This window comes from Nicotiana tabacum, chromosome 1 (genome assembly GCF_000715075.1).
Source record: "Nicotiana tabacum cultivar K326 chromosome 1, ASM71507v2, whole genome shotgun sequence".
NCBI classification, from domain to species: domain Eukaryota; kingdom Viridiplantae; phylum Streptophyta; class Magnoliopsida; order Solanales; family Solanaceae; genus Nicotiana; species Nicotiana tabacum.
Genome location: NC_134080.1, coordinates 2,906,050 through 2,933,938, shown reverse-complemented (window position 1 = coordinate 2,933,938; position 27,889 = coordinate 2,906,050). Strand labels below are relative to the sequence as shown.

The window sequence follows — 27,889 nt, the reverse complement described above, 5'->3', positions numbered from 1 at the left end:
AATGTATACAGTGGCGTGGAGACGTCAAAAGAATTGTGGAATGCGCTTGAAAAGAAATACAAAATTGAAGATGCCGGGATGAAGAAATTCATCGCCGCAAAATTTTTGGACTACAAAATGGTAGATAGCAAGTCTGTTATTACCCAAGTCCAAGAATTGCAAGTGATTATTCATGATCTACTTGCTGAAGGTATGTTTCAAATAAATACTGATATTGAAAGTAAATTTTTTAGTAATTTTACTAACGGAATTTTCATTGAAGATCTTGTCATCAATGAAGCATTCCAAGTAGCAGCAATAATTGAGAAGTTGCCTCCATTGTGGAAGGACTTTAAAAATTATTTGAAACACAAATGAAAGGAGATGTCCCTTGAAGATCTCATTGTTCGATTGAGAATCGAAGAGGACAATAAAGCTGCTGAAAGGAGAGGCCGTGGAAATTCAACAATAATGGGAGCAAATATTGTTGAAGATAACAAAAAGAGAAAGAAGGCTTCTGGTCCGAAATACAACCCAAGCAAGAAGCGGTTCAGTGGAAACTGCTACAACTGTGGGAAAACCGGACACAAATCTATGGAGTGTCGTGCTCGGAAGAAAGACAAGCAAAGGGGTCAAGCAAACATGGTATAAAAGCATGATGATGTTGATGACTTGTGCGTCATGCTTTCTGAGTGCAACCTGGTAGGAAACCCAAAGGAGTGGTGGATTGATTCTGGAGCCACTCGCCATGTTTGTGCTGTGAGGGAAGCATTTTCTACATATGCTTCTGCTGGACCCGAAGAGACGTTCTCTATGGGAAATGCTGCTACAACAAAAATTAAAGGATACGGTAAGATATTTCTCAAGATGACTTATGGCAAGGTCATGACTTTGAACAACGTCCTTCATGTTTCCGAGATTAGGAAGAACTTAGTCTCTACTGGACTTCTTGTAAAGCACGGTTTCAAGTGCGTTTTTGTATCTGACAAGGTAGTGATTAGTATGAATGAAATGTTTGTAGGAAAAAGTTACCTTACTGAGGGTCTTTTCAAGCTGAATGTAATAGTTGTTGAAACTAATAACAAAACTTCAGCTTCTTCTTACTTACTTGAGTCAAATGATTTATGGCATGTACGTTTGGGTCATGTCAATTATAAAACCTTGCGAAAAATGATTAACTTGGAAGTATTGCCTAAGTTTGAATGCGAAAAATCAAAATGTCAAATATGTGTGGAATCTAAATATGTTAAACATCCTTATAAGTCGGTTGAAAGAAATTCAAATCCTTTAGACTTAATTCACACAGATATTTGTGACATGAAGTCAATACCATCTCGCGATGGAAAGAAGTATTTCATAACTTTTATTGACGATAGTACTCGATATTGTTATGTTTACTTACTTAATAGTAAAGATGAAGCAATAGACGCATTCAAGCAATACAAAAATGAAGTTGAAACACAACTTAACAAGAAAATCAAAATGATAAGAAGTGATAGGGGTGGTGAATATGAATCTCCTTTTGAACAAATATGTTTAGAATATGGGATTATTCATCAAACAACAACCCCTTACACGCCCCAATCCAATGGGATTGCGGAAAGAAAGAATCGTTCATTAAAGGAGATGATGAACGCATTATTGATAAGTTTTGGTTTGCCACAGAACTTGTAGGGGGAAGCCGTTCTTACGGCCAGCCGAATACTAAATCGAGTACCCCATAGCAAAACACAATCCATTCCATATGAAAAATGGAAAGGAAGGAAGCCCAACTTGAATTATTTTAAAGTGTGGGGGTGTTTGGCAAAAGTGCAAGTTCCTAAACCCAAAAGGGTAAAAATAGGACCGAAAATAGTTGATTGTGGTTTCATAGGATATGCGACTAATAGTAAATCAGAAAATCCCGACATTCATAATAATACAGCTATAGAATCAGATAATGCTGAGTTCTTTGAATATATATATCTGTATAAAAAGGAATGCGAGTCGATTGGTGAAGGATCTAAACGACCTCGGGAAGAAACAAAAGAAAGTACATTTAATCAGGGGGATCCAAGACGTAGTAAACATCAAAGAACGTCTACTTCGTTTGGACCAGATTTTGTGACTTTCTTATTGGAAAATGAGCCTCGAATATTTAAAGAAGCTATGTCTTCTTCGGAATCATTGTTCTGGAAAGAGGCAGTCAATAGTGAAATAGAATCCATATTGAACAACCATACATGGGAATTGGTTGATCTTCCTCCTGGAAATAAACCTTTGGGTTCTAAATGGATTTTTAAGAGAAAAATGAAAGATGATGGCACTATTGATAAATTTAAGGCAAGACTTGTTGTCAAAGGGTATAGACAACGAGAAGGTCTTGACTACTTTGATACATACTCCCCAGTTACAAGGATTACGTCCATACGGATGTTAGTAGCATTAGCTGCAGTGTATGGTCTTGAAATTCATCAAATGGATGTTAAAACGACCTTCTTAAATGGAGAGTTGGAGGAAGAAATTTACATGGAACAACCTGAAGGGTTTGTGGTTCGAGGTAAAGAAAATAAGGTATGTAGACTTGTTAAGTCCCTTTACGGACTAAAACAAGCACCCAAATAATGGCATACGAAATTTGACCAAACAATGTTGTCAAATGGTTTTAAGATAAATGAATGTGATAAATGTGTGTACATTAAAAATGTTCTAAATCACATAGTCATTGTTTGCCTATATGTGGATGATATGCTGATAATGAGTAATAACATTGCCAACATAAATGCTACTAAGCGTATGCTAACTAGCAAGTTTGATATGAAGGACTTGGGAATTGCGAATTTAATTCTGGGGATTAAGATCCAAAAGACTCCTCAAGGTCTGGCATTGTCATAATCTCATTATATTAAGACAGTACTTGGAAAATTCAAGCACTTGGGCTTTAAACTTGCAAAGACTCCAATTGACGTGAATCTTGCATTAGCAAAGAATAAAGGTCAAAGCATATCACAATTGGACTATGCTCGTGTGTTGAGATGCTTAATGTACATCATGAATTGTACACGACCAGATATAGCTTGTGCTATAAGTAAACTGAGTCGATACACGAGCAATCCAGGTCAATCTCATTGGATAGCCATGAAATGAGTTTTGGGATATTTAGAACATACCCAAAAATTTAATTTGCACTACAGTAAATATTCTGCGGTGATTGAAGGATATTGTGATGCAAATTGGATCACCGGTTCAACTGATTCAAAGTCCACAAGTGGAGATGTATTCACTATTGGTGGAGGAGCGATATCTTGGAAGTCGTCCAAACAAATATGTATTGCCCGTTCTACAATGGAGGGTAAGTTCATAGCCTTAGATAAAGCCAGTGAAGAAGCTGAATGGCTCCGGAATTTCTTGGAAGACATTCCATTTTGGCCCAAACCATTGACACCAATATTCATATATTGCGATAGCCAAGCGACAATTGGAAGGGCTGTGAGCGTTATGTACAACGGTAAATCTCGTCATATACGACAAAGATATAAAACCGTTAGGCAATTACTCTCTAGAGGAATTATCACGATTGACTATGTAAAGTCAAGTGATAATGTATCGGATCCACTTACAAAAGGCCTAACTAGAGAGGTAGTTGAGAAATCATCGAAGGGAATGGGACTATGGCCGAGAACAAGTCATTGTGGCGGTAACTCTACCTAGAAGACTGGAGATCCCAAGATCTAGGTTCAAGGAGATCAAACAAAGTCATTAATGACGGTTCAACATTGTCAACAAAATTTTTTAGTCCATTCTCGTGATGAGACAATGTTCAGTACCAAGGATAAAACATTAAGACTTTTTAATGATTTCTAAATTTGATACAGGGTATATCAAATAGTGTATCTGCGGGATGACACGTTTAGGAATCACCTATGTAAGTGTGAAGTGTTAGCCGCTTCAAGGAGAATTTTGCAAGGCCAATTCTCTACGCACTTATGAAACCAGGCAGTGTTCATGACTGAAACGAACACAAGAATGAGAACCAAAGACGGTTAAGGGATTGATTGTGTGACTTATGGTTGTCTAGGTATACACTAAAGTTCGACGGTTCAAAGATATCAAATCTACCGATTGACCGAGTATATCTGACATAAGTTCACTACGGAAAGTTCAAAGGGAAACCTACTTATCCAGATGCAATTAATCCTTGCTTGCAAATCACACAAGTTTTTCATGCATACTTCCGTGATATAGCCATTTCCCATTCATGTGGGGGATTGTTGAGTTTTTATTTAAGATGAAATAGTCTTAAAATTAGAGTGAATGAGAAATGGGATTTGGATTTGGATTTGGTCAAATGATCGATCGATTGATTAATTTTTTGGACCAAATTTATTTGTTAATAGTGAATATTAACGTGATATAATCCGTGTTTGTAACGGATATTTTCCAATCTGTGTATTGTGTTGCAATACTAAGCAATAAGCAGCCTAGTGCACCTCCCACAATGGTGCAAGTGCTCCTCCCACCAAGCAAGTGTACATTCCACCATGTAAGTGCTTCCTCCATGATAGCCTAGTGCTTGTTGCACCATGGAGGGGGTGATTTCTCTCAAATAACTGCTATAAATAGAGCATAAGTTGGAGAGAAAGAAGAACACATCGGAAAAAACACTCGAAACACTCTGTATACACTTAATATACACTCTGTATACACTTAATATACACTCTGTATACACTTAATATACACTCTGTATACACTGGATATACACTCTGTATATACTGGATATATACTCTGTATACACTGCGTATACACTGGAAAAACGAATTGCAATCTGATATTCTTTTCAATAAGAATTCAACATTGGCTATACTTTGCATTCCTTCCTCTAAGAATTTCCATTCGACTTCTGAGTTGTCTTCCTTATTCTGCATTGTTTTTAACTACAAACAAAGCATCCATAAGTGTAATTTGCTGCCGAACTTTGTGTTCGCTGAAACACTGGGGTTTGAAGTACTGCTACACCAGTGTGTAATTCGTTCTATCCTGGGAGGAAATAATCTATAACCTTGGGTACTAAGAGGGGATTAAATTCTTTAAGGAAACATTGTGAATTCAGTGGGCTCGAATTAATTACTGTCGCATTTAAATTTACGTTTATAAGCTAACGTTTTATTTTTTCCAGAATTATTATTTACAAATACAGGAGAACTACAGATCCAACACTAATAATATACCACCCCAGACTTTAGACAGAGTCTCACATCGGCAAAACACAATAGGGATACTATACAGTATCATTTTTCCATGGTGATTGTCCAAAAATAGAAAAGAGACATTCAATATATTAACTGCTTGAATTATTGGATTCCTTCTACGTAATATACGTGACAAAACATGATTTTTCTTATCGAGATATGGTCCAACATATCACAGGAACGCAGAGAATCTTAATATTATTTTTTTTTGGAACAAATTACCATATTACATTTTTTGACTTGCTAAATGATACTAGTACTCATTTGTTGTATTTTATATTCTTTCCTTTATAATCTATTCAAAAAACAAATAAGATATCTCGTTTTTCGAAAACTTATTGCTCTTAATCTTTTTATTTCAATAAATAATATATTTTATTTATGAAGAGTCATTTTAATATATATTTGAAGCTAAAATTAGATTAATTCAATTCACTAAAATTAAAATTTAAATATTTAAAAACTATATGAAAATTCCTATAAGGTGCAATTCTTCTCACGCCAATATGATAAAAAAAAAAAGGTTTCAAAATGTTGATCATATTTCAAACAGTAATCTTAAGAAATGAAATGTGTCACATAAATTAAAACATAGGGAGGTTTAAAAAAATTTATATGTAAACACAACTTCAATTACTTTGAACTTTCTCTTTCCTTTTTTTTTTTCCGCTTCAAATGACTTTTTATTTTTGGGGTATTATCACTTTTAACTCGTGCCAAAAACTATTTACATCTTTTAGCTGAAAAAGTGTATAAAATTTGTATATAACATACAGATTGTATATATATACAAAAAATATACAAATTTTATACATTTTCCGGCTATTATTTTTATAGCAGCTATACAGTATATTTTTCCTTTATTTTTACCAATTAAACTAAAATATTTTCCAAACACGTACATAATTTGCTATAAATAGAAGGGCTGCTCACCACTATCCGTCCATCGACCCTAGTAACATACTTTAAGCATCAGCGCCTCGCAAAAATGGAAACCACAGCCACCGGCGCCGCCACAACCACCACCGTCAACGGCGGTCTTCACTCCCTCAAAGTGAAACGTCTACAGCTCATCCTCAACCGTGCATTTGCACTTATTTACCTTTTTGCCATCCTAGCTCTTTTCTATAACCACACACTCAAACTCTTAAACTCTACTTCCTTTATCTCTTTCTCCATATTATTTTTAATATTAATTTCCGATTTAATTCTAGCCTTTATGTGGTTAACAATTCAATCTTTTCGTATGTGTCCACTAACACGTACTGAATATCCTGAAAAACTCAAAAATTTTAGTGCCGGAAATTTTCCGGCACTTGATATATTTATTTGTACGGCGGATCCTTACAAGGAGCCGCCGTTAAACGTCGTGAATACGGCGTTATCGGTTATGGCGTATGATTATCCGGTTGAGAAAGTTTCAGTTTATGTTTCTGATGATGGAGGTTCTGAGCTTACGTTGTTTGCTTTTATGGAAGCTGCAAAATTTGCTGTATTTTGGTTGCCATTTTGTAGGGAAAATAAAATAGTTGAAAGGTGTCCAGATGCGTATTTTAGTTCTAATTATTCTGAAAATTCTGAGACTCAGAAAATTAAGGTATGTTTTCCTTTTTGCTCTTTTTATTTTATTTTTATAAATCCATTCTAAGTTTTATTTTCAGCTGTTTCAATATGTTTTACGTGAAAACTCCTAAACCTTTGACATAAGGTCTTCATAAAGTCTTTAAGTTTGATATACCCAGTGGCGGACACAGAATTTTTACGCCACGTGGCACATTATTCTGCTCAATTAGTACCCCTAAAGGGTTTTAGTATTCAGGGTACCAGACCAACTGCTTTAAATTAACCATTTTCATGGCATATACGTATAATATATACAGGATTTCATCCGAAGTTTACGAGGTTCGGAGACCCCTCACCCATACACATGGGTCCGCCTCTAAATATACCTAAGAGTTACTGCCATGTGACCAGGAGGTCACGGGTTCGAGCCGTAGAAACAACTCTTGCAAAAATGTAAGGTAAAACTGCGTACAATAGACCTTTATGGTTCAACTCTTTCCCGGACCCCGCGCATAGCGGGAGCTTAGTACACCGGGTTGCCCTTTATTAAATTACTCTCCTAATATAAAATAACTTCACAATCAATGTATTAACTTTACGAATTAACTTTAACATGATATTTAAATATTATCGTGATTGATAAGTTACCAATAATCCTCGACTTCTCCAGATGATTAGAGTTTGGAGACATGTATACAGTGTATTTCTCTTTTTGAGTATTAGATTAAGTTTTATTTTAACAAAATATGCTTGTTTTGACTTGTTCATATTAAGACATAGTTAGTCATTTGATTTCCTAATTATATTAAAGTTCAAGTTATTGGTGCATGCCTGTATTTCTTGAAAATATGTGTCATCTGAACTATAATGCGATTATTTTAATATAAAGTTTTATTATTATTAGTTTTACTTTGTGATGAAAAATTCAAGAATGTGTGATGTACGTTAAATATCCGCAGAGATGGGGATTTAGATAGAGACCTTTGAACTATTTGCCATTTATACCCCATAACAGGTCACGTTCCACAACTCTTTGTTAATTACATGACAAAAAATGATACCATACAAATAAAGGCGGAGCCAAGATTTAAAATTTATAGGTTTCTATAGCGACCTAAGTAAAAATAAAATGAATAACTGGGTTCGCAATAAAAAATTATGAATATTTAATGAATTTTTTTAACACATATACATGATATGTGCAAAAGCTATTGGGTTCACGAACAGTAGCGGAGGCATAGCGGAGGCAGGATCTCCACGAAGGGGGTTTAAATAAGAATAAGTTAAATTTTTTTTTAGCTAGTGGGAATTGATCCTATGACCTTAGGAAGGTTTTGAACCCCTCGACCAATAAGCTACACTTTTGGACTGTTTTAAGGAGGTTCAAAACTTAATATATAAATATAAAAAACAAATTTGCCTTATATAAAGTATAATTTTTCTGGCGAAAGGGGTTCGGGTGACCCTTTTCTGCCCCCTAAATCTGCCCCGGTTCACGAAAATAAAAATGTAATAGGCTGGATCCGCTCTTAAGTACAAAGATGAGAAAGGTACAATAAATAAATTTGAAAAAGCAAGAAAAAGACATTAGGTTAATTTCTAGTAATATATTTTGGTATATTCATTGTCTATAGCAATCATTGAAGGGGCATATAGGGGCAAGGAAATCACGGAGAATAATAGCTAATTTTGTGTACGTAGTAGTAGGATAAGCAACTTGCACAATTTTCTTGACTAGTCTAAGGTCAAAAAGTTTATTTAATTTCAATATTTATCTGAAGATATTCCATTCTATTTCTCTTTGTCATTTTGCTTTGAATTCAATCCTTCTGACGCTATAGCCATGGAATGAATCAGATATTTTTTATCATCACTCATTTAATATATCGCAAAATAACGAATTAATTATATACTATATATATACACGTCATGTTTGTTGTAATCATGTGTTGATTCATAAATTTTGATTGCTAATAATAATGTCATAGCTCTTATAAGGACAGCTTATTATTTTTATTCTGCCCTTTGAAATTACTAAAAATATTCGGTGTAAAGGGAATTTAACAATTTATAATTTTTTATTTTTGTGCAGTTTATGTACGAAAACATGAAAACGAGGATAGAACATGTGGTTGAGAGGGGAAAGGTGGAGGAAGATTATATTAACAGCGAGGAAGAACGTCAAATTTTTAGCAAATATTGGACTGCTGGATTTACTCGCCATAACCATCCCTCTATTATTCAGGTTCGTCATACAGTTAGATCTCTCTATAACAACATCCCTATATAACAACATATTGAAAATCAAGTGAGTGCATTTGCATGCATCTACATCTGCATCCGGTGGGTTTCCGTAAGGGTATTCAGACTTGAAAGAATTAAAAAAAAAACTCCAATAAAGGATGTTCAATATATATTATATACATTTACATCAAATATTTTACTTATATACATAGTATAATTTTTCGTAATATCTCGAGTTGACCACCCTTAACAAAAGGTGGTTTCGCCCCTGTCTGCATCAGCTGCTAATAGTCTACATTTTGCCTAAAATGATTGGAGCAGGTATTATTAGAAAGTGGCAAAGACAGAGATATAGAAGGTCACGGAATGCCAAATCTTATTTATCTTTCAAGAGAGAAAAGCAAAAACTTCCCTCATTATTTTAAAGCAGGTGCCCTCAATGCTTTGGTAAGTAAAATCTCGTCAAATATTATACACTGACAGTATAAATAATTTTTACAAAATCAACATAGTTTGATCGGTTACAACAAGTTATTATAATCTTTTCTTGATTATAATACTTACGCTTGTATATAGTTATATGTAATTGTCCTTTAAGTGACCTGATTGTGTAATTATTTTTATAGCTTCGAGTATCGGGAATTATGACAAATGCACCAATAATTTTGACACTGGATTGTGACATGTACTCTAATGATCCATCAACACCTAAACGGGCTTTATGCTACTTTTTGGACCAAACATTACGGCCCAATTTAGCCTACGTCCAGTTTCCTCAACAATTTCATGGGCTTAACGATGCAGATATTTATGGTAGTGAGCTAAAAGGCCTATTTCATACTAATCCAGTGGGCATGGATGGGCTACGTGGGCCCAATTATGTTGGAACTGGATGCTTTTTTCATCGTCGGGCTTTCTTTGGGAATCCATCTTTGTTCGAGAAACCCGAAATTCCAGAATTATTCCCAGATCATGATGTGAAGAAGCCCATTCAGGCCCAAGAAATTTTGCAGTTGATGTACGAAAACATGAAGACAAGGATAGAAAATGTAATCGAGAGAGGAAAAGTGGACGATGATTATATTAACAGCGATGAAGAGCGTCAAGCTTTTAGCAATTATTGGACTGCTGGATTTACCCGCCATAACCATCCCTCTATTATTTAGGTTCGTCATATTATATATATATATATATGGCAAGTTCGAACCAACTCTATCAGTTCGAACTTGCCATATGTAAGATTTTGTTGCCACGAAAAAAGTTGCTAGAGCCGAAGCAACAAGAGCACAAGTCAGTGAATGTGGAGTATAACTGCAACAACAATTTTTTTTTCGTGGCAATCATTCGAACTTGCCATATATGTTATATATTTTTAAATCTCCTTGCGACAAGCCGACATATTCCAAAATTAGGTCAAAATATAAAATTGGCTAGTCGATCGAAACTAACTGTATTTTGCTAGTCAAAAAGTATATAAAATACGTATATAGCATACATACATATACAAAAATACATATTTTAACGGCTATTTTTTTGGAGCAGCTAAAAATATACATTTCTGTCAAAATTATGCAGATGGGCTTTAGGTATGGATCACTAGTGGAGGATTACTACACAGGTTATAGACTTCAATGTGAAGGTTGGAAGTCTGTGTTTTGCAATCCTAAAAGGCCTGCATTTTTAGGAGATGTACCTATTTCTCTTCATGATGTGGTCAGCCAAAACAAGAGGTGGTCTGTGGGCCTACTTGAAGTTGGTTTCTCAAAATATAGCCCATTAACTTTCGGTGTTCCGTCCATGGGCTTTGTTATGGCCCATTGTTATGCTCATTATGCATTTTGGCCCATTTGGTCAATACCAATTTCTCTATATGCCTTCATTCCTCAACTTGCTCTCCTCAATGGGGTTCCCATCTTTCCAAAGGTATGCACCAATTTAAGTTATGTACAAAATATAGCAAGCAAAAACACATAGTGAATAGTAACTTTAGTTCTTGATACATCACTTAGGGGTCGTTTGGTTGGAATACGATTTATACCGGTATAAGTTATGCCGGTATAAGTTATATTGGGATAAGTTATGCTGGGATTAGTTATGATGTGATTGTTGTTTATTCATTGTTTGGTATGTTGTATTAAGAATGACAAGTGCATAATTTCTAAAAAGAAAGTATAAGTTATACCGGTGCTAATTACCCCACCTTCTATAAGGTATAAGTTATCCCAGTATTAAAATTAACACCAGGATAACTTATACATGGTTTGCTAACCAAACCGAGTATTAAGGTGGTATTAAATTTTTATACCACTCTTATACCTTCTTATACCTCATATCAAACGACCCCTTAGTGTCTTTCGCATCCCTAAACTTCTGTTATTACTTGTTGTTGTGTTTGTTTCGGTTTTCTGATTGCATTCCTTAGTGTTGGTTTTGTCTTTTTGCTTCGGTTGTCAGATTGGTTTGCTTGTTATTGCCTCTCTCCTTTTTTCTTCCTGAGCCGGGGGTCTACCTAAAACAGCCTCTTTGCCTTCTTAAAGGCATAGATAAGGTTTGCGTACACTCTACCCTCCCCAGATCCCACTTGTGGACTACACTGTGTATATTGTTGTTTGTTTTTGTTGTTGTTCCTTATAGATAGGGGCGGATTTAGGAGGGCGGAAGAGGGTTCACCCGAACCCCCTTCGCCAAAAAATTACACTCTATATATAAGGCAAAATCTGTTTTATATCTTTATATATTATATTTTGAATCCCCTTGACATAACTTGAAGGCATAATTCTATAGTCAAGGGGGTTCAATCTTTGTGAGGTCACTTGTTCGATTCCTACTAGTCACAGTCCTTTTTTTATTTTTTGAACTTCCTTAGTGCAAATCCTGCCTCCCATTGCTTATAGATATAACATATGATCATCTAAAATCGCATTTCTTTTAAAACATTGGCTGCAGGTTTCAGATCCCTGGTTTTTCTTGTACGTTTTTCTATTTCTTGGAGCGTACGGGCAAGATTTTTTGGTATTTATGTCCGCTAAAGGGACATGGAAAAGGTGGTGGAATGACCAAAGAATATGGATGATAAGGGGATTAACATCTTTTCTATTTGGAACAATTGAGTATGTAACTAAACACTTAGGCATGGCTACACAAGGGTTTAGTTTGACAAGCAAAGTAGTGGATGATGACCAAGGTAAAAGGTATTATCAAGGAATTTTCGAGTTTGGGGTTGTTTCGCCTATGTTCGTTATGTTAGCAACAGCAGCAATAATCAATTTAGTAGCATTTGTCAAAGCATTAGTAGATATTTTCAAGGGTGATCAAAGCTTGGATGGTCTCTTAATCCAAATGTTTATTGCTGGTTTTGTAGTAATAAATTGTTTGCCAATTTATGAAGCTATGGTTTTGAGAGCTGATAAAGGAAGAATGCCTACAAAGGTCACTATTATCTCCACATTTGTTGTTGGTATTCTCTATATGGCATTTGCTTTTATTCTAAGAAGTGTGTAACAACAAAGAAGTTTTTTCTTCTTTTTTTTCCTTTGGACCTTTGAGCCGAGGATCTATCGGAAACAACCTCTGTATTTTCTAGCTAAGGGTAAGGTCTGCGTACATATTACCCTCCCCAAACTCGACTTATGAGATTATACTGAGTTTGTTGTTATTGCTGTTGTTGTTTACTTCGGATTTTTGGTGATTGTATTCACTAGCTTAGCAATAGAGTATCCACAGAGAATTAGTGTTCTTGTAGTCTTATTACTACTTAGGTTTAGTTGAATAAGCCAATATTAGATTTAGTTGATATTTCAGAAATAAAAGGATCATGGAGATCTCATAGAATGTATATTGTTGTATTTCTTTATATTCTACTGTATTTGAATCAGTTATGTTGAAGAATAATTAAAAGTTGTTGCAGAAAACATAAAACTGTTCAGGAATTGATATTTCCTAGTTTCTCTAATTAATACGTAAATAGATTTTGCATCTAGTTGGCGTGCGACAAGTTGAGCTCTTTTTGATTTCTATTCAAAAAGTGCATACACATATCGATTGAATAGCAAGCAAAAATTGGTGTTGCTACTATTTACACATGGAAAAGCACATCTATGAACAGTGGCGAAGCCAGGAATTTTCTTAAGGGTGTTCAAACTTGAAATAAGTAAAAAAAATAATCCGACAAAGGGTGTTCAATACATGTTATGTACCTCTAAAATCTAATAGTTTACCTATATAAACAGTGTAATTTTCCGACAAAGGATGGTCAAAGGGTGGTCAGGTGACCACCCTAACCCAAGTGTGCCTTCGCCCCTGTCTATGAACAGAGGCGGATCTACAATTATGAACCAAAATTTTATTTAGTTTTAAACTGGTTTATTGTTTAGTTAGTTTATAGTGGTTTGTTAAACAAGCAAGCTATTTACGTAATTTGCTACATTGTTTCATATATTGCTTGTAAATGTGAACTATGTTATAGCAGATAATCATTCTAGAAAGAAAAAAATAATTCAAAATGATGTTGTTTTGAGGCCCTGCTATCAGCTATGAACAAAAAAAAAAGAGTTTGATTGCTGCACTTACTAGTGGTTGTAGTTGCTGTCGTCTGCACAAAATTTTGGGTCTGCCACTATGCTGTGCTGTCGTCTGCACAAAATTCTGGGTCCGCCAATGTCGATGAACTAGCTTCAAGTTCAGCTCCCAACTTCTCCAATCTATCAGTTTCTTCATCTAAATCTCGAACTAAAGCATGATTAACACTTCCATCATCCTCACTAGCATGAATTTGCCTACCAGCAAACCATCGTCCATTCATCGCCTCAATCCACCTACGAGCATCCCTTCGATCCTTAAATTTAACCAAAACAACACCCTGTGAGTGATTTTCGCACACCTTGACTAATCCCACGGGCCCAAACTTTAAACACTCCTCTCGAACATCTTCCTTTATCTCAGAACATAAATTCTCATCCTCTTTCAATTCAACTGGTGTAAACATATATCGAAGTACAACTGTAGCTGAAAGAAGAGGAAAAAAAAGTTTAGTTATGGGTGCTCACTCCATATTTATCTAACTATTTTTATAATTGCCTATGCAAATTTACTAAATCCGGTTAAAAGTAATGGGTGCTCAAGCAACCATAAGTATCCATGTACATCCGCCGCTCCATGTTGTTTGTAGGAATAAAATTATGAATTTTCGCATAAAAAATAGGTAGCAGCACCTTTATTTATAATAGTATAAAACCCGCTTTAAGTAGAATTAGGAAATTCAATTTGGCTATAAATTTTATTTAGATATGAATTAGATAAACTAGTAAATACTAAATCCGGAACAAATTAGGTTACTATTTTGAATTATTCAAAAAGGTCTACCTATATTTTGGAGATTTTCGTAAAATTAACAGACTCATTCTAGAAAGATCTACTACATATTGGATTTATTGATTCCAGGGCTAATATTCATACGAAATAATTAATTCAATATTTCCATCACTGAAGTTCATGTCAAAACGAAAAATTGAGTTTCCGACAATTTTTTTTTCCATTTTCAATTTCCAATATTCTTTTTCTTTCGCTTAAAAAAAAGACTGACTGTCATATGTCTTGCCAAAACAAAACAAAAAAATTGTTATATGTAATTGTTTGACCCAAAAACATAAACCTTGGTTCAGGTAATTAATTTCAGTTAGACATTGATTAATCTTAGTTAAGAATAATATAATGACACTCATGTAATTAAGAGGAATAATTTAATAAGCAAAAGGTGAAACAAAAGAATCTTCCATCTGACAATGATTGAACAACAGAACCTCAAACGATTGAGGATTGAGAATCTTAATGAAAAAGTAAAGTCTTGTATTGAGTGAAGAATGAATTTTTTTTTTCAAAGTGTTTTCTTACAATTGAATCTCACGTGCCTCTATTCTCACTGTTTCTTCTATTTATATGAGACACATTCCTAGTAAACCCTAATAGTACATGGACAGAGAATATCCACGGAATATTTCCTTTAATACCCTATTTTGAAAACTAACCGTTACAGCTTCATTGACGATGCTTGAGCTCGACCATGACTGGCACCCCGACCTCTACCCACGGCACGAAAACCCTTTCCTTAGTATTATTTTATTTCAAATATTCTAGAGTGGATTTTGATCCATACAGTAATGTCATATCTTATACTGTATAATATATATGTAACACTTTTGTGTGCTATTTTTTTTCTTCTTTTTACTGAGAAGTAAATAAAAGCATGATTTTGCAAAGTTCCATCTAATAATCAGATTCTGATGTGTATAAAATGGTATCCCCTAAACTTCTCTGCTAATCTATCATTCCTGAACTCCCAATGCTAAATATACAATTCAAGAAATGCAGCAAAATTAGGCCTTAATACTGATAACAAGAGTTTCTACATGAGAAGAATCTCTTTCACTATTTTCAGTAGTGCCAGAGGATGAACTAGCACTAGAAAATTCTTCGATTATCACCACATGTTGCTCTTCTCTGCTAATATTGGCTGTGTTAATCGTTCTATCGCGTTGTTCACTTTCCTCTTCAATATCTAATCTGACTTGATTGTTATGTTCAAGATTAGAAGCTGGTTGCTGTTGAGGTTGCGGATTTTGTCTTGTAATAATAACATGACATCTACAAAGAGGACAAGAGAAATTCGAACGAAGCCAATGGCGTATGCATTCGACATGGAAAATGTGTTTACAAGAAGGTAACTGATGCAACTCTTCTTTGATCTCAAATTCTCCCAAGCAAACACAACACCTGTGACAAAATATCTCATAATTGTAAGTACTATATTGACAAAAAATTGCCTTAAATTCACCCTTATAATGCTGTAGTATGTTCAAATAATGAAGTCTTTGAACCACATAAAAGGGCAGCCCGATGCACTAAGCTCCTGCTACGCGCAGGGTTCGGGGAAGGGCCGGACTACAGGGATCTATTGTACGCAGTCTTAGACTGCATTTCTGCAAGAGGTTGCTTTTACAGCTCGAACCCGCGACCTCTTGGTCACATGACAACAATTTTACCAGTTACGCCAAGACTCCTCTTCAAATTTTTGAACCACATGTTAGCTAAAAATCATTATCAGAATCCAGGCACCCTTTTATCTGTAACTTTTGGCAGCATTTAGTTTGTCTATATTCTAAAATTATAGTCCTGAACTAAGATATGAAGTAGATAAAAAGTTATAAGGACTTGTCTAAAGTTTTAAGGATGAAATGGAACTCTTAAAATTAAAAAAAGGGCAGCCGGGTACACTAAGCTCCTGCTATGCACGGGTCCGGGGAAGGACCGAACCAGAATGTGCATTTCTGCAAGAGGCTGTTTACACGGCTCGAACCCGTAACCTCCTGGTTACATGGCAACAACTTTACCAATTACACCAAGGCTCCCATTAAAACTCTTGAATTAAAAAAGGGCAGCCGGTGCACTAAGCTCCTGCTATGCGCTGGGTACGGAAAAAGGCCGGACCACAAGGATCTATTATAAACAGTCTTACTCTGCATTTCTGCAAGAAGCTGTTTTCGCGGCTCGAACCTGTAACCTCCTGATCACATGAAAACAACTTTACCAATTACACCAAGGCTCCCGTCAAACTCTTGAATTAGACCTGTCAAATTTTTTGTATAAAGACTATGGATTTGTCCAGTAGCACAAACAAAAGTTAACTTACTGGGAATCTCTCATCATTGAATCTTCATCAAATATTACTACAGGAAGCTTGTTCTTGAGCATCCCCTTTATATCTACCTCACCCTGCAAAATAAAATAAAAAAACTATTAGCAAACTACCAATTTTTTTAGTTTGTATACTATGGTTCTTGAAATATTATGAAATTTAAACATAGACTAATCAGCTAGGAGATATTTACTGACATGAATAATAGCATGAGTTGAACTCCTTGTAATTGTTGTTGCAGGGGAAATAGAACCAATAGAAGCCCTTCTTTTGAGATAAAACAAGTAAAACAAAAGAAACAAAATTATAGAAAAAAGTATTGGAATTGAGAAGATGAAAGCTTGATAAAGTTTAAGTTGAAGTGCTTGAGGATACAAATGAGGTGGACTAGGAGACTCAGGGATCCCCATTGAACCAAAAACTCTTAAAACTCAGTTTGTTAAAAGGTTTAATGAGAAAGATTATAAGGCTATAGCATTATATATAGGGCAGCTCGGTTCACAAGATATCCTGTATTCATGCAGGATCAGGAAAAGAACCGCACCCTAAGCTTTATATATACAAATAAAGATAACAAACATTGTATCAGGATACCTTAGAGTTTAGGGTTTAGGGTTTATAAACCCTAAACATTATAGCATTATATATAGGACAGCTCGGTACACAAAGTATTCTGTATTCATGCAGGATCCAGTAAAGACCGCCCCCTAAGCTTTATATATACAAACAAAGATGAAAAACATTGTATCAGGAAAAAATGAAAAAGGTTAAAAGGTATGTTTATTTTGGATTTTAATTGAGATTTGATAAGGACAGTACCAATAATGCTTAGGAGACTGCTAAAATGTGTAGTGCTTTTGAGATCAAGTAAGTGATCAATATAACATGATTACTTTATTTACACTTTTTCAATGATGTGACTTGCTCATAACTTGCCACTGAGATTTTATATCATACAAAAAGAAAAAGAAAAGGCAATAATTCCAGGTCCCTCAGCCCACTCTTTCATCTTCATCTTTTTTAGCATAGGATTCAATCATAGTTTTCTCTTTGGAATAGCATCTGAAAACTATACATAGGTTACAGGAAAAAGTCACAATTTACTACTCTACTATACAAAATATCTTAAGTTTATCATCTGTTATATTTCTGAGCCGATGGTCTATCGGAAACAACATCTTTGCCCTTATCGGGATAGAGGTAAGGTCTGCATACACACTACCCTCCTCAGATCCCACTTTGTGAGATTTTACTGGGCCATTGTTATTGTTGTTGTTGTTATCATCCATTATATTTTAGGGCAATTCATATTTCTTGCCGTTAGCCAATCACCTCGTATTTGATGTTCTTGACTTTAACGGAGTTCTAACGTGGATTGGATGGATTCTACGTGTCAAATTAATTCAGGAAAATGGTTCAAATTTACGCTCTACTTTTGACTATGGTATAAAATTTAACCTTTGTTATACTTTAGGTGTAACTTTGTTAGGCTCAAGTACAAATACGAGACGATTTGCTAACAATAAGGGTATATAAGTAGCGTAAAATTAAGATATAGTTAGGATAGAAAAGAGGTACATTTTTTTACCCTTTTGCTTTAGGTATATACAAATATCTTACTTTCTCACTTGTCTTTTGACAAGATTCCCATAAACATAAGTTGTCTGATAATCAATCAACCTCAAAAGATTGTCATCAAAGGTGGTGAGCACTGATCAGATAAGCCTAACTTACCTTTCAGTTATTACCTTGTCATGTAATTGAAAACCAATAGTGCAACTGTTTATTGGGACAATTTTGCTGAAACCTAACTTCACTAGATATTTCTCAATCTCTATTTTCTTGAGTTTTCAAAATCTCATTGGGGTTGGAAGGTAAAAGTCATTCTTGAATTTAGTCAAGAAATAGATGATTTTCTTATATAAATTTGGAAAGTACTTTAGTGCTCTGCACAGAGTCTATCGGAAATATCTCCTCCTCCTTCCTAAGGTAGGGATAAGATCCGCGTATATATTACCCTTCCTAGATCCCACGTGTGCGATTTCATTAGATTTGTTGTTGTTGTTGTTGCTGTCGTTATTGTTGTTGTTGTTTTGTGCTCTGCACAATCAGTGGCGTACGCAGAATTTTTTGTAAGCGGTGTCACATTTAAAGAAGAAAAAAAATTACACCTTTTCGACAGCGCTTCGACCATGATGCATCCGCTCGGGTGTATATCTTATACTTGAAAATACATTTCCTTTCCCTTAGTTAATGCATTCATTTTGAATCAAGTAACTATAGAAGCAAAAGATCACATATTTGGTTACACTGTACTCCAAAAAAAAAAAACCGAGTTGTCAATCTTTCAGCGTCAACCTTTAAGGAATTTAAATTAATTCCTTTACTTTGTCGATGTTGCTTCGACCATTGGCCGTTTCTTTCAAGTTAGATGAATTTTGAGATTCTGAACTTGATTTTGAAAGTTTGATAGATGCTTTAACATAATTTATTAAAATTTAAGTTGAATTATAAATAAAAGTATCTATTTGAGAACCCCGAATAATTTATAGAGTACACTTATAAAGTAAAACTATTTTAAAAAGTTCTAACAAAAAAGTAAAAGAATTAAAGAATAAAAAAGTAACAAAATAACTTAATTGACCCAAAATTAAAAAGAAACAACAAAAGCCAAAAGTGTTTAACCACTGAATGAAACACTTTCCAAAAAAGTTCGAACTCGTGACCTTCCCTAAAGAAATCAAGCGCTATACCAATTGGCCAAGAAGCGCTGATGGAAAGTGGTGTCACACTTAATAATTTATGTAACTTATATGGTATTTTGCAAATTATTTATATATACATTTAACAAAAATTTATGACGAAGCGGTGTCACGCGACACCGCTTCACTCTTGCTGGATCCGTCCCTGTGCACAATTAGGGGTAATTTCTTTAGATTTTTTTATTTTATAGTTTTGGTGTCCATACAACTTGGGCGTGCCTCGACTGTTCCATCGAGTACTTGTTTTCTACCAGACAAGAGTGGGTTGCTCAAGTGGTGAGCACCCTCCCCTTCCAACTAAGAGGTTGTGAGTTCGAGTCGCCCCAAGAGCAAGGTGGGGAGTTTTTGGAGGGAGAGAGCCGAGGGTCTATCAGAAACAGCCTCTCTATCCTAAAGTAGGGGTAAAGTCTGCGTACACACTACCCTCCCCAAACCCCACTAGTAGAATTATGCTGGATTGTTGTTATTGTTACTTGTTTTCTACCGACTACCATCGGCACATGTACCAAATAACTCTCTCGCCAAGATTTAAACGGATGAAAGCAAATCCTTAGTGATAATTCTTTTATATAATCTAAAACATTTGGAATTTATTCTGTTTGACATCCACAAAACGAGTGGTTCTTCCACATACTACACTCAAAGTGTTGCACATAAATGAGTTTTTTTATATGAAAATAAATAAGAATATAGTACAAGTGGCCCCTAAAACATGTATCTATTCATATGCACCTATCACTGCAGTTTGATTCCATAAAAGGGTCCCATCCATAAACTTGGAAATGATATATCACATTTGCAGTCTCATCCACCAAGGCAAGGTATATTCTCAAAAAAAAAATATATAAAAAAAAAATTAATTACTTTAATCTTAAACTAGATGGAGTATGTATCCATTCTACTATATTCATGTTAATTTGAGAACATTTATCACACTGAACATTTTTACGCTGGCTGTCAACTTACTGCAATACTCATCTTTATGTCAGCTTGGAATTGACAATGTTCTTCAAGCTCGCATGAGCAGAGTTTCCAATTTTTTTATTGTAATTATTATAATTTTCCTAGCCAAGAAGAGAACAAAACAATTCCATTTTAGGGTATTTTAGGGTATATCGACTAATATTTCCTATGGTCTAGCTCATGGCTTGTGCTAAGTAGCAGTGTAAGAGGTATCCAAGGGTGTAGCCAGGTCAATAAAGTGGGACGAAAATCATGGAGATTAGGTTTTATTTTGTAACAGAGACAAAGAATACAAGGTAATTTTTAAAGTTTCGATGGACGGAGTTACTCTGTAACTGTATTGGTTGGATGTAGGGTACTCGATAGAATAATCGAACTATGCTTAAATTGACCCGAACAACAGTCGAAAAAGAAACAAAGAAGAAACTAGCAGTCATTAGAGATTGACCTTTAAGTCAGCCAAAGGATAAAAAAAATACTATCTCAATTTAATCATGTGCTCATAAAGTGATTCAACTTTTCAAATGAAGACAAGTTTACCAATTGTTAGAAGACTTGTATATGAAGAGCAAACATGCATTAGTGCAAAATCTTGTTTCCTGGTCAGGGTGAGCACTAGCCGCCGATGACGGGGTGATCACTTAGATTAACTAATTTAAATAACAAAATAATTGTTAAGAAATATCTTCAATATGCACTATTTGTTAGAAACGTAAAAATCAGGTGTCATACGAAAGCTATCTAAGCAAACCTTGAGCGACGATAAATCATACAACAAAGGAGAAATATACCAAAAGAGACACAAACATTTAACGTGGTTCGGTCAACTGACCTACGTCCACCGCGGAGATGAGCAATCCACTATATAAAAAAGAGTACAAAACATCGAGAGAACAACCTCACGAAGAGGCAAACACAAGTGACGCACTAACACTTGTCCCGAAAAGTTCTCCCCCTAAATACTACTCTCAATCCCCTATGGCTACATTGTGGATGCTACTGAATGAGAAGGACGAACCTTCAATTTATAGAACTCCAAACTTTTTCCTACAAGAAAAAGGACTAGCCAAGTATAGGAGAATTATAATTTCCTTCTACAAAAAGGAAAACTCAATTAAGGTAATTATATTGCTCTTTCCTTCAACAAATAGAAAAACCAAATATGATAATATAATTATGGCAAACACCTGACACTATTATGTCAAACCTACTAGCTCTCCTTTTTCTTGACATCACAGTGTCAAGTTGCGCGCATCTCAATTATTTCTTTTAGTATCTGCTACCTTTACAATACAAATTTTGCCGAATATCTATTATCTACATCACACAAGTATCGGGACTCTATCCATCAAAATTTAGACACAAACAAATTATGAATATCTACTTTCTCATGATTTTCAAGCATATCTTGGAATAAAGTTCTACTATTGTTTGTGGGATGGAGAAGATTTTCATTATTTTCCCCCTCTCAAAGTGGACATTGAGATCATCTTCAAATGACACCATTAAATCTTGGTTCTCAAGATTTCCCATAAAGCAAAAGAAATCAAAGAAAATTAAACTTATCTACTATAAAGTAGCCTGACTTTGGAAAAAATTCTTACAAATCAACAATATACTGACTATTTTATGATTGGATGTTCTGGTGGAAGCCAACACACTTGTCTTAAAGCAATCAGCACAAAAATTTGAACCAAATGTCTAAATCACAACCCACAAAATGGTTAGTCCTACTTTTGGAAGCCATGGCAGTTTAGATAGAGTTTTTGATCAATATTGTCCCTTATCTTTGTGGGTAGGTGTATTTTGATTCCTCAAATATAACCTTGAGCATATTTAGTCCCTTAAGTATGCTAAAGTGGAGCACTTTTAGTCTCACTAAAAGAATCTGTCCAAGATCAATTACGGGGTTGGTTTCGGCATTCATCGTCTTTTTAATTTGCTTATCGAAAATATTTTATAAACAAACACCCACTAATAGTACAAAACTGGTAAATTTAAGATTTTAACGTTGAAACTTTTACTTTTAATAATTTCGGTTGATTTTTTCAAAAAGAAAAGTTAAAATTTGAAAGAAAAAAAAATAGTGCTGCTAAGGTTACTTCTAGGCATATTATTGAAGCAAACAAATAACCAGATTATATTATTATTTTTACCCCGCGCCAGAAACTATTTACATCTAATAGGCGAAAAAGTATATAAAATTTGTATAATTATTGTATATTAACATACAAAACGTATATATACAAAATAATATACAAATTTTATACTCCCTCTGTTCCAGTTTATGTGAACCTATTTCCTTTTTGGACCGTTCCAAAAAGAATGACATCTTTCTAAATTTGGTAACAATTTAGCTTAACTTACAATTTTACCTTTAATGAGAAGCTTTTATAACCATACAAATACCCTGGGCCCCTTTTTGACTTGTTTAGGACCACAAATTTCAAAAGTCTTCAATTTTTCTTAAACTCCGTGCTCAGTCAAATAGGTTCACATAAATTGGAACGGAGGGAGTATATTTTTTCGGCTATTATTTTTACAACGGTTATACAGTGTCATTTTCTCATTGAAAATTGGTATAGACGGGGATATCTTCAAGGTCAAAATTTTAGAAGACATTATCTAAAAATGAGGAATTAAAGTGATAATTTGCGTTATCCAATAAAAGGAGAAAAAAGTTTTGCTTCAGAGCAGAAGATTTGCTTCATGAATCAGAGTTGGTTACCACTGTTAGTTTTTGAACACATTATGTCAGTGAGCCTAAAGGTGCTTCACTTTAGCATACTTAAGGGACTAAATATGCTCAGGGTTATATTCGAGGGACCAAAATAGACATATCCTCAAAGATAAGGAACAATATTGGTCAAAAACTCGTTTAGATAGGGCAAAAGGGCATCAACAAAAAGAAAAGAATACTGTTTCTCAACTTCCTTCAGTACCAACAGTCAACTTGGGCTCATAAACAAAGTTCAAAAAGTGTCCAATTACAACAACACACCCAGTAAAATCCCACTAGTAGGGTCTTGGAAGGGTAGAGTGTACGCAGACCATACCCCTATGCCCTGTGAAATTAATCGAGGAGCACACAGTTGACCTCGACACCATGGTTAAAACACAAGTGGTTTTAAATTCTATAATAAAGAGAAATTGTAATCTGACCTGACAACCAAAGACTCAAGAAAAGTAAAAATCAATAATCATCTTTACACAGGACTATCAACAACAACAACAACAACAACATCCCAGTATAATCCCACCAGTGGGGTCTGGGGAGGGTAGTATGTACGCAGACCTTACCCCTACCCCAAAGGGCAGAGAGGCTGTTTCCAGGAGTTACACAGGACTATCAAGTGCTCAATAATGCTCTACTATTATAGTTCAGCCAAATTGGAGGATATTAAAGCAGAATGTAATGGCAACTCCAGTAATATAAATAATATATTACAAAAAGGTACTGTTTTGCTTTGAAAAAGACTAAAACATAGGAGAGATGAGATGAGGAAAACCTGCCTCCCCCCTGTAATTGTCTTTTACAGCTGAAAAAATACAAATTAAACAAACTAATTAAACTAGTATTTCCTTTTCCTAATCTTGAAAGTGGATGATCGGATAACATCATCATCAGCCACCATTGTTGCCTCAAGGGCTGCAATGGATTCAGGTTTGGTAAAATAGGTGAACAGGAGGTAGATACCGTCCAAGTATGTATTTGTCTCTCCAGCTTTATTTTTTTTCCTAATGCTGTATGCAAGTGGAATAACCCCTCGATTGAAGACCTCGACATACATACCACCACCAGCAACCAGCAACTGCCCAACAGAAAGAAAAGCAAAACGACATTGGAGGACTTATGAAAACACTTGGTCTAAAGACTTAAAGACTTAATAGTTGCATCATCATTCATGAAATAGCCAGTATTGTGTGCAACTGAAATTGAAGGGAGATAGTGTCGGAACTTGATGTAACTCCATAAAACAGTTGCAATGAATCTATAACGCAAACAATTACATGAAAATTACTTACTCCAGGACAAGTTGAAGCATTAACACTGCAATAAGAATATACATATTGTTTGTAGCTTCAGGTGAAAATCCGAGCAATAACACTGTACAGATTTCTCAAGTTAACAAAGTTAATATTTAGGAACTTGTCCCTTAAATTAGAAGACATAATTCTATGGTTAGCTTTTCTTAGTATGTCTAATCAGTTAATGGCTCAGGAAGGGCATGAAATTGAGCAACCAGAGACTCAGAGATACTGAACCTGGTTAAAAATTAATCACAAAAGGAATAAAATATTCTTGTTAGACAGAAATGGAACTAAAAAAGAAAGTGAAAAAAGAGCTACTTTGAGTTCAAAGGATGCAAAAAAGGTTTAAAGTCGGCAATAGTTTGTGCAGGTGGAGACAGCGAGTTGTGTGGGGTAATGGAGACTTGGAGAGCCAACAAATCATAGCTTTTCCATTGGAAACATAGTGGTTAAAGGTTGCAGATTCAGTGGTTAAAGAAAATCATCTCTCCCTCTGTAACTGTTTTGCTTCTCCATCTTTTCTTCTTTTTCTTTATTTTTTTAACTCAACCACCTAATATCTTGATTACCCAATCAATGATCAAACTAAGGCAAAACATAACGATTTACCGGTACTAGCCAAAAATCATAGAAAATCACAAAGTAGTTGCATATGTTGAAGGTGATGATAATTTCGTTAAACCACTAAATGCCACTGGTAAGAGGTAGAGTATTAAGAACATTATAAGAAAAGGGGAGAATTCTAAGAAAACCTCTTTCCTAGGCATGCTTGACTTACTGCAGGCCACAGTGATTAGCAAGGGGCGGATGCAATGTTGCAGCAGCGGGTTCATCTGAACCCAGTACTTTCAACGCGAAGCATAAAATATGTGAAAAAATCCACTGAAATTTCAACAAATTGCAGATATGAACTCATAATGAACCCATAATTATAAAAATACAATGGGTTCAATGCTAAGAACCTTAGAGGATGAACCTATAGAGTTTGAATCCTGAATTGCCTCTGAATGAAAGTATAACACAATATCTAGCTACTACAAAGAAACTTAGAGCCATCCACCTACATCAAGTTTTGTGCCTGTGCGCGGAAATATCTTACATCTATTTGGACTCAAGCAACAGATGGAAAAAAAAAAAAGATTAAAAGCAAAGTCATTCCATGGGAAAAAGAATAATGAAAATGTAGCAGAAGCCAAGAAATAATTTTCTTCGTTACTCGGATCATATCTATGCCAGCTTAAGTTATGGTGAAATATGAAATTATGCACCGCAGTTCTAAGAGTTTTATTGGATCAACAGCTCAGATTATTAGACGGAGGAAATGGAAGTGTATTCTCTAATACTCCTGTGCTTAAATTATCAATTGCAAAGCTCAAAACTTCTTTTGGTTTCATGCTTCCACCCTTTCACAATGAAAAATAAAATAGAGGATTTTGTAGCCAAGAGAAATAAGAACTGAAGAGAAGAGTAAGCAAGATTGAGAGTCGTATACAAGGGAATAATTACGCTCTCTACATGGCTACATTTTCACCGTAACTAATCTTTTCATTATGAATGCAAACCGAATAACAACTATTTTTCTTCCTCGATTTGTTGTCCCTAGCCATCTTCCTATTCCAAATGAGTACAAATTATCTCCATTTGAATCATTTCTTAATTCACATGGAAACCAGCTGAAGCGTATCAAATGACAAAATAGGCAGCTTAACTTCAAAATACTTACTCCATCTGTCCTAATGTGTGGCACTCTTCACTTCTTATTCATTAACTTCAACAAACATATCAAGAAACAATTTTTCATCATTTGGATACGAAGAGAAGTGCAACTTATAATACTTCTCGTGCAGTTTTCGGCATCCAAATTTTAATGGGGTATTATCACTTTTAGCCCGCGTCAGAAATTATTTACATTTGGTAGCCGAAAAAAGTGTATAAAATTTGTATAATTTTTGAATATAACATATAGAATGTACATATACACAAAAACTATATATATTTTTGGTTATTATTTTGAGAGCGGCTATATAGTGTCATTTTTCCAATTTTAATTATAGGAAAATGAATTAGCCTAGCTCATTTTTATCTCAAAAAGTCAGTCAACAAATTGACTGTAAATAAGCATAAACTGCAAACAAATTGTGAAAGATGCAGTATTAGATTCAACAGATAAATGTTTAGCACTCTGAACTTCTACGACTCTCACGCTCAAATAGTAAAAAATCAGCAATTGCAAACTCAAAATTTACAAACGAAAATCAACTAGTTTATATGAACGCTCTTTCCTTTTTAGTCTGTCCAAAAGTAACATTTTATATCTAGAAAAAGTCTAACTTTAACTTCTCATTTTTCAGTCAAATATTCTCACATAAATTGGGGACGGAGGGAGTATAAAAAATTGCATAAATTCATAATTCATACCTCTTCGTATTTCTGGGTAAGAGCAAGTCTCTCATCTTCAGACATGTCGGGTCTCAAAACCGCCATAGTTTCATAAGGGCGTAACCCAGGAGGACACTGCGGCTCCTCTTTATCTTCAACGGCTGAAATCCCAGACCAAGGTGTAGTTGCTGGTGGCTCATCATCTCCGCCTCCGAATCCACCTTCAAAGAAAGATCCCGAAAATTCTAGAGTCTGGGCCTTCACTATTGGTCCAGATGTCTTACAAGTTTTAGTAAAAGGATGTGTGAGTGAGAGAATTGAAGGTTTAGAAGAGGAGAATGCGGAGAAAGATGGGAATAGTGATGATAAAGAAGAAGACGCCATTGTTGCTGTTTCTTGTAGAGAGATAAAGTGGATAAGGAGGGAAAATTTATTCCCAATTCCAACATTGGTAAAACTTTACAAGAGAAAATTTATTGGCTTTCCTTTAACCACCCCCACAAGACTTCTAAATATGGTTGTACATAATTTGGTATCCAAGTCGAAAATTTTGTTATTTGGTATTCCGTATGGTATTTGGTTTAAATTTTAAAAAAATTGGTATTAGATATGGTATTTAATATTTTAAAATGAAATACTAATACTGTATCGAAATATATATTATAACAATATACATATGAGAGCCATTGTTGCACCTACAATTGATTCACAAAAATCAAACACGGAAGGAAAAGAAGACAATTCACACACAAAACCAAATATATAGTTAAATCCATTTTTTTAGCTCTCGGTAACGGTGCCAAAAATGAATCTCGTTCAAGTCACACCTCTATTTAAGGTTATGATACGGTCGATGCAGTAGTAATATCCAACAAGAAGTCGGGGTCGATTTTCCACATGGAGCTATGAATGGGAGTTAGGGGTGTATATTATAGTGTATGAGCTTAAACTGTCTCAATTTACACTTCCACAGACTTGGATTGTTTCTAGGTCTAATATAAACTAAGATTGCAAACCTAGAAATGAATTAGGAAATTGTTTATGTTGTT

General features: G+C 34.9%; 3 protein-coding genes across 4 annotated transcripts; 1 reads left to right on the top strand and 2 right to left on the bottom strand.

The window, feature by feature from the left end:
• Positions 1–6,138: 6,138 nt before the first annotated feature.
• LOC107813389 (cellulose synthase-like protein G3) lies at positions 6,139–12,932 on the top strand. 2 transcript variants are annotated; one of them, XM_075227843.1, is made up of 6 exons: positions 6,139–6,804; positions 8,863–9,015; positions 9,336–9,461; positions 9,641–10,063; positions 10,590–10,937; positions 11,961–12,932. In XM_075227843.1, exons 1-6 carry the CDS (start codon positions 6,196–6,198, stop codon positions 12,513–12,515), a joined length of 2,214 nt encoding a protein of 737 aa, XP_075083944.1. In that variant the 5' UTR covers positions 6,139–6,195; the 3' UTR covers positions 12,516–12,932. The 2 variants fall into 2 exon arrangements, with proteins under 2 accessions (XP_075083944.1, XP_075083919.1); XM_075227818.1 differs by having other exon boundaries at positions 9,641–10,081.
• A 2,327-nt stretch (positions 12,933–15,259) lies between these two features.
• On the bottom strand, positions 15,260–17,371 carry LOC107813388 (putative E3 ubiquitin-protein ligase RHA4A). The gene is made up of 3 exons (XM_016638658.2): positions 16,902–17,371; positions 16,699–16,781; positions 15,260–15,782 (listed from the first exon to the last, which is right to left on the bottom strand). Exons 1-3 carry the CDS (start codon positions 17,112–17,114, stop codon positions 15,386–15,388), a joined length of 693 nt encoding a protein of 230 aa, XP_016494144.1. The 5' UTR covers positions 17,115–17,371; the 3' UTR covers positions 15,260–15,385.
• Positions 17,372–23,842: 6,471 nt separating this feature from the next.
• Positions 23,843–27,305, bottom strand: LOC107813387 (small ribosomal subunit protein bS6c alpha-like). The gene is made up of 2 exons (XM_016638657.2): positions 26,880–27,305; positions 23,843–24,241 (listed from the first exon to the last, which is right to left on the bottom strand). The coding sequence occupies exons 1-2, from the start codon at positions 27,222–27,224 to the stop codon at positions 24,002–24,004; spliced, it is 585 nt and encodes a 194-aa protein (XP_016494143.1). The 5' UTR covers positions 27,225–27,305; the 3' UTR covers positions 23,843–24,001.
• Between the last annotated feature and the right edge of the window lie 584 nt (positions 27,306–27,889).

Bases quoted from the DNA above. Each gene is read 5' to 3' on its own strand.
- LOC107813389 (XM_075227818.1), top strand. From the start codon at position 6,196: ATGGAAACCACAGCCACCGGCGCCGCCACAACCACCACCGTCAACGGC. The intron at 6,805-8,862 runs GTATGTTTTCCT...ATTTTTGTGCAG, and splicing joins CTGAGACTCAGAAAATTAAG to TTTATGTACGAAAACATGAA. The intron at 9,016-9,335 runs GTTCGTCATACA...TGATTGGAGCAG, and splicing joins ACCATCCCTCTATTATTCAG to GTATTATTAGAAAGTGGCAA.
- LOC107813388 (XM_016638658.2), bottom strand. From the start codon at position 17,114: ATGGGGATCCCTGAGTCTCCTAGTCCACCTCATTTGTATCCTCAAGCA. The intron at 16,782-16,901 runs GTCAGTAAATAT...TTTATTTTGCAG, and splicing joins CAACTCATGCTATTATTCAT to GGTGAGGTAGATATAAAGGG. The intron at 15,783-16,698 runs GTAAGTTAACTT...ATTTTGTCACAG, and splicing joins TCAATGATGAGAGATTCCCA to GTGTTGTGTTTGCTTGGGAG.
- LOC107813387 (XM_016638657.2), bottom strand. From the start codon at position 27,224: ATGGCGTCTTCTTCTTTATCATCACTATTCCCATCTTTCTCCGCATTC. The intron at 24,242-26,879 runs GTATGAATTATG...TCTGTTGGGCAG, and splicing joins TTACCCAGAAATACGAAGAG to TTGCTGGTTGCTGGTGGTGG.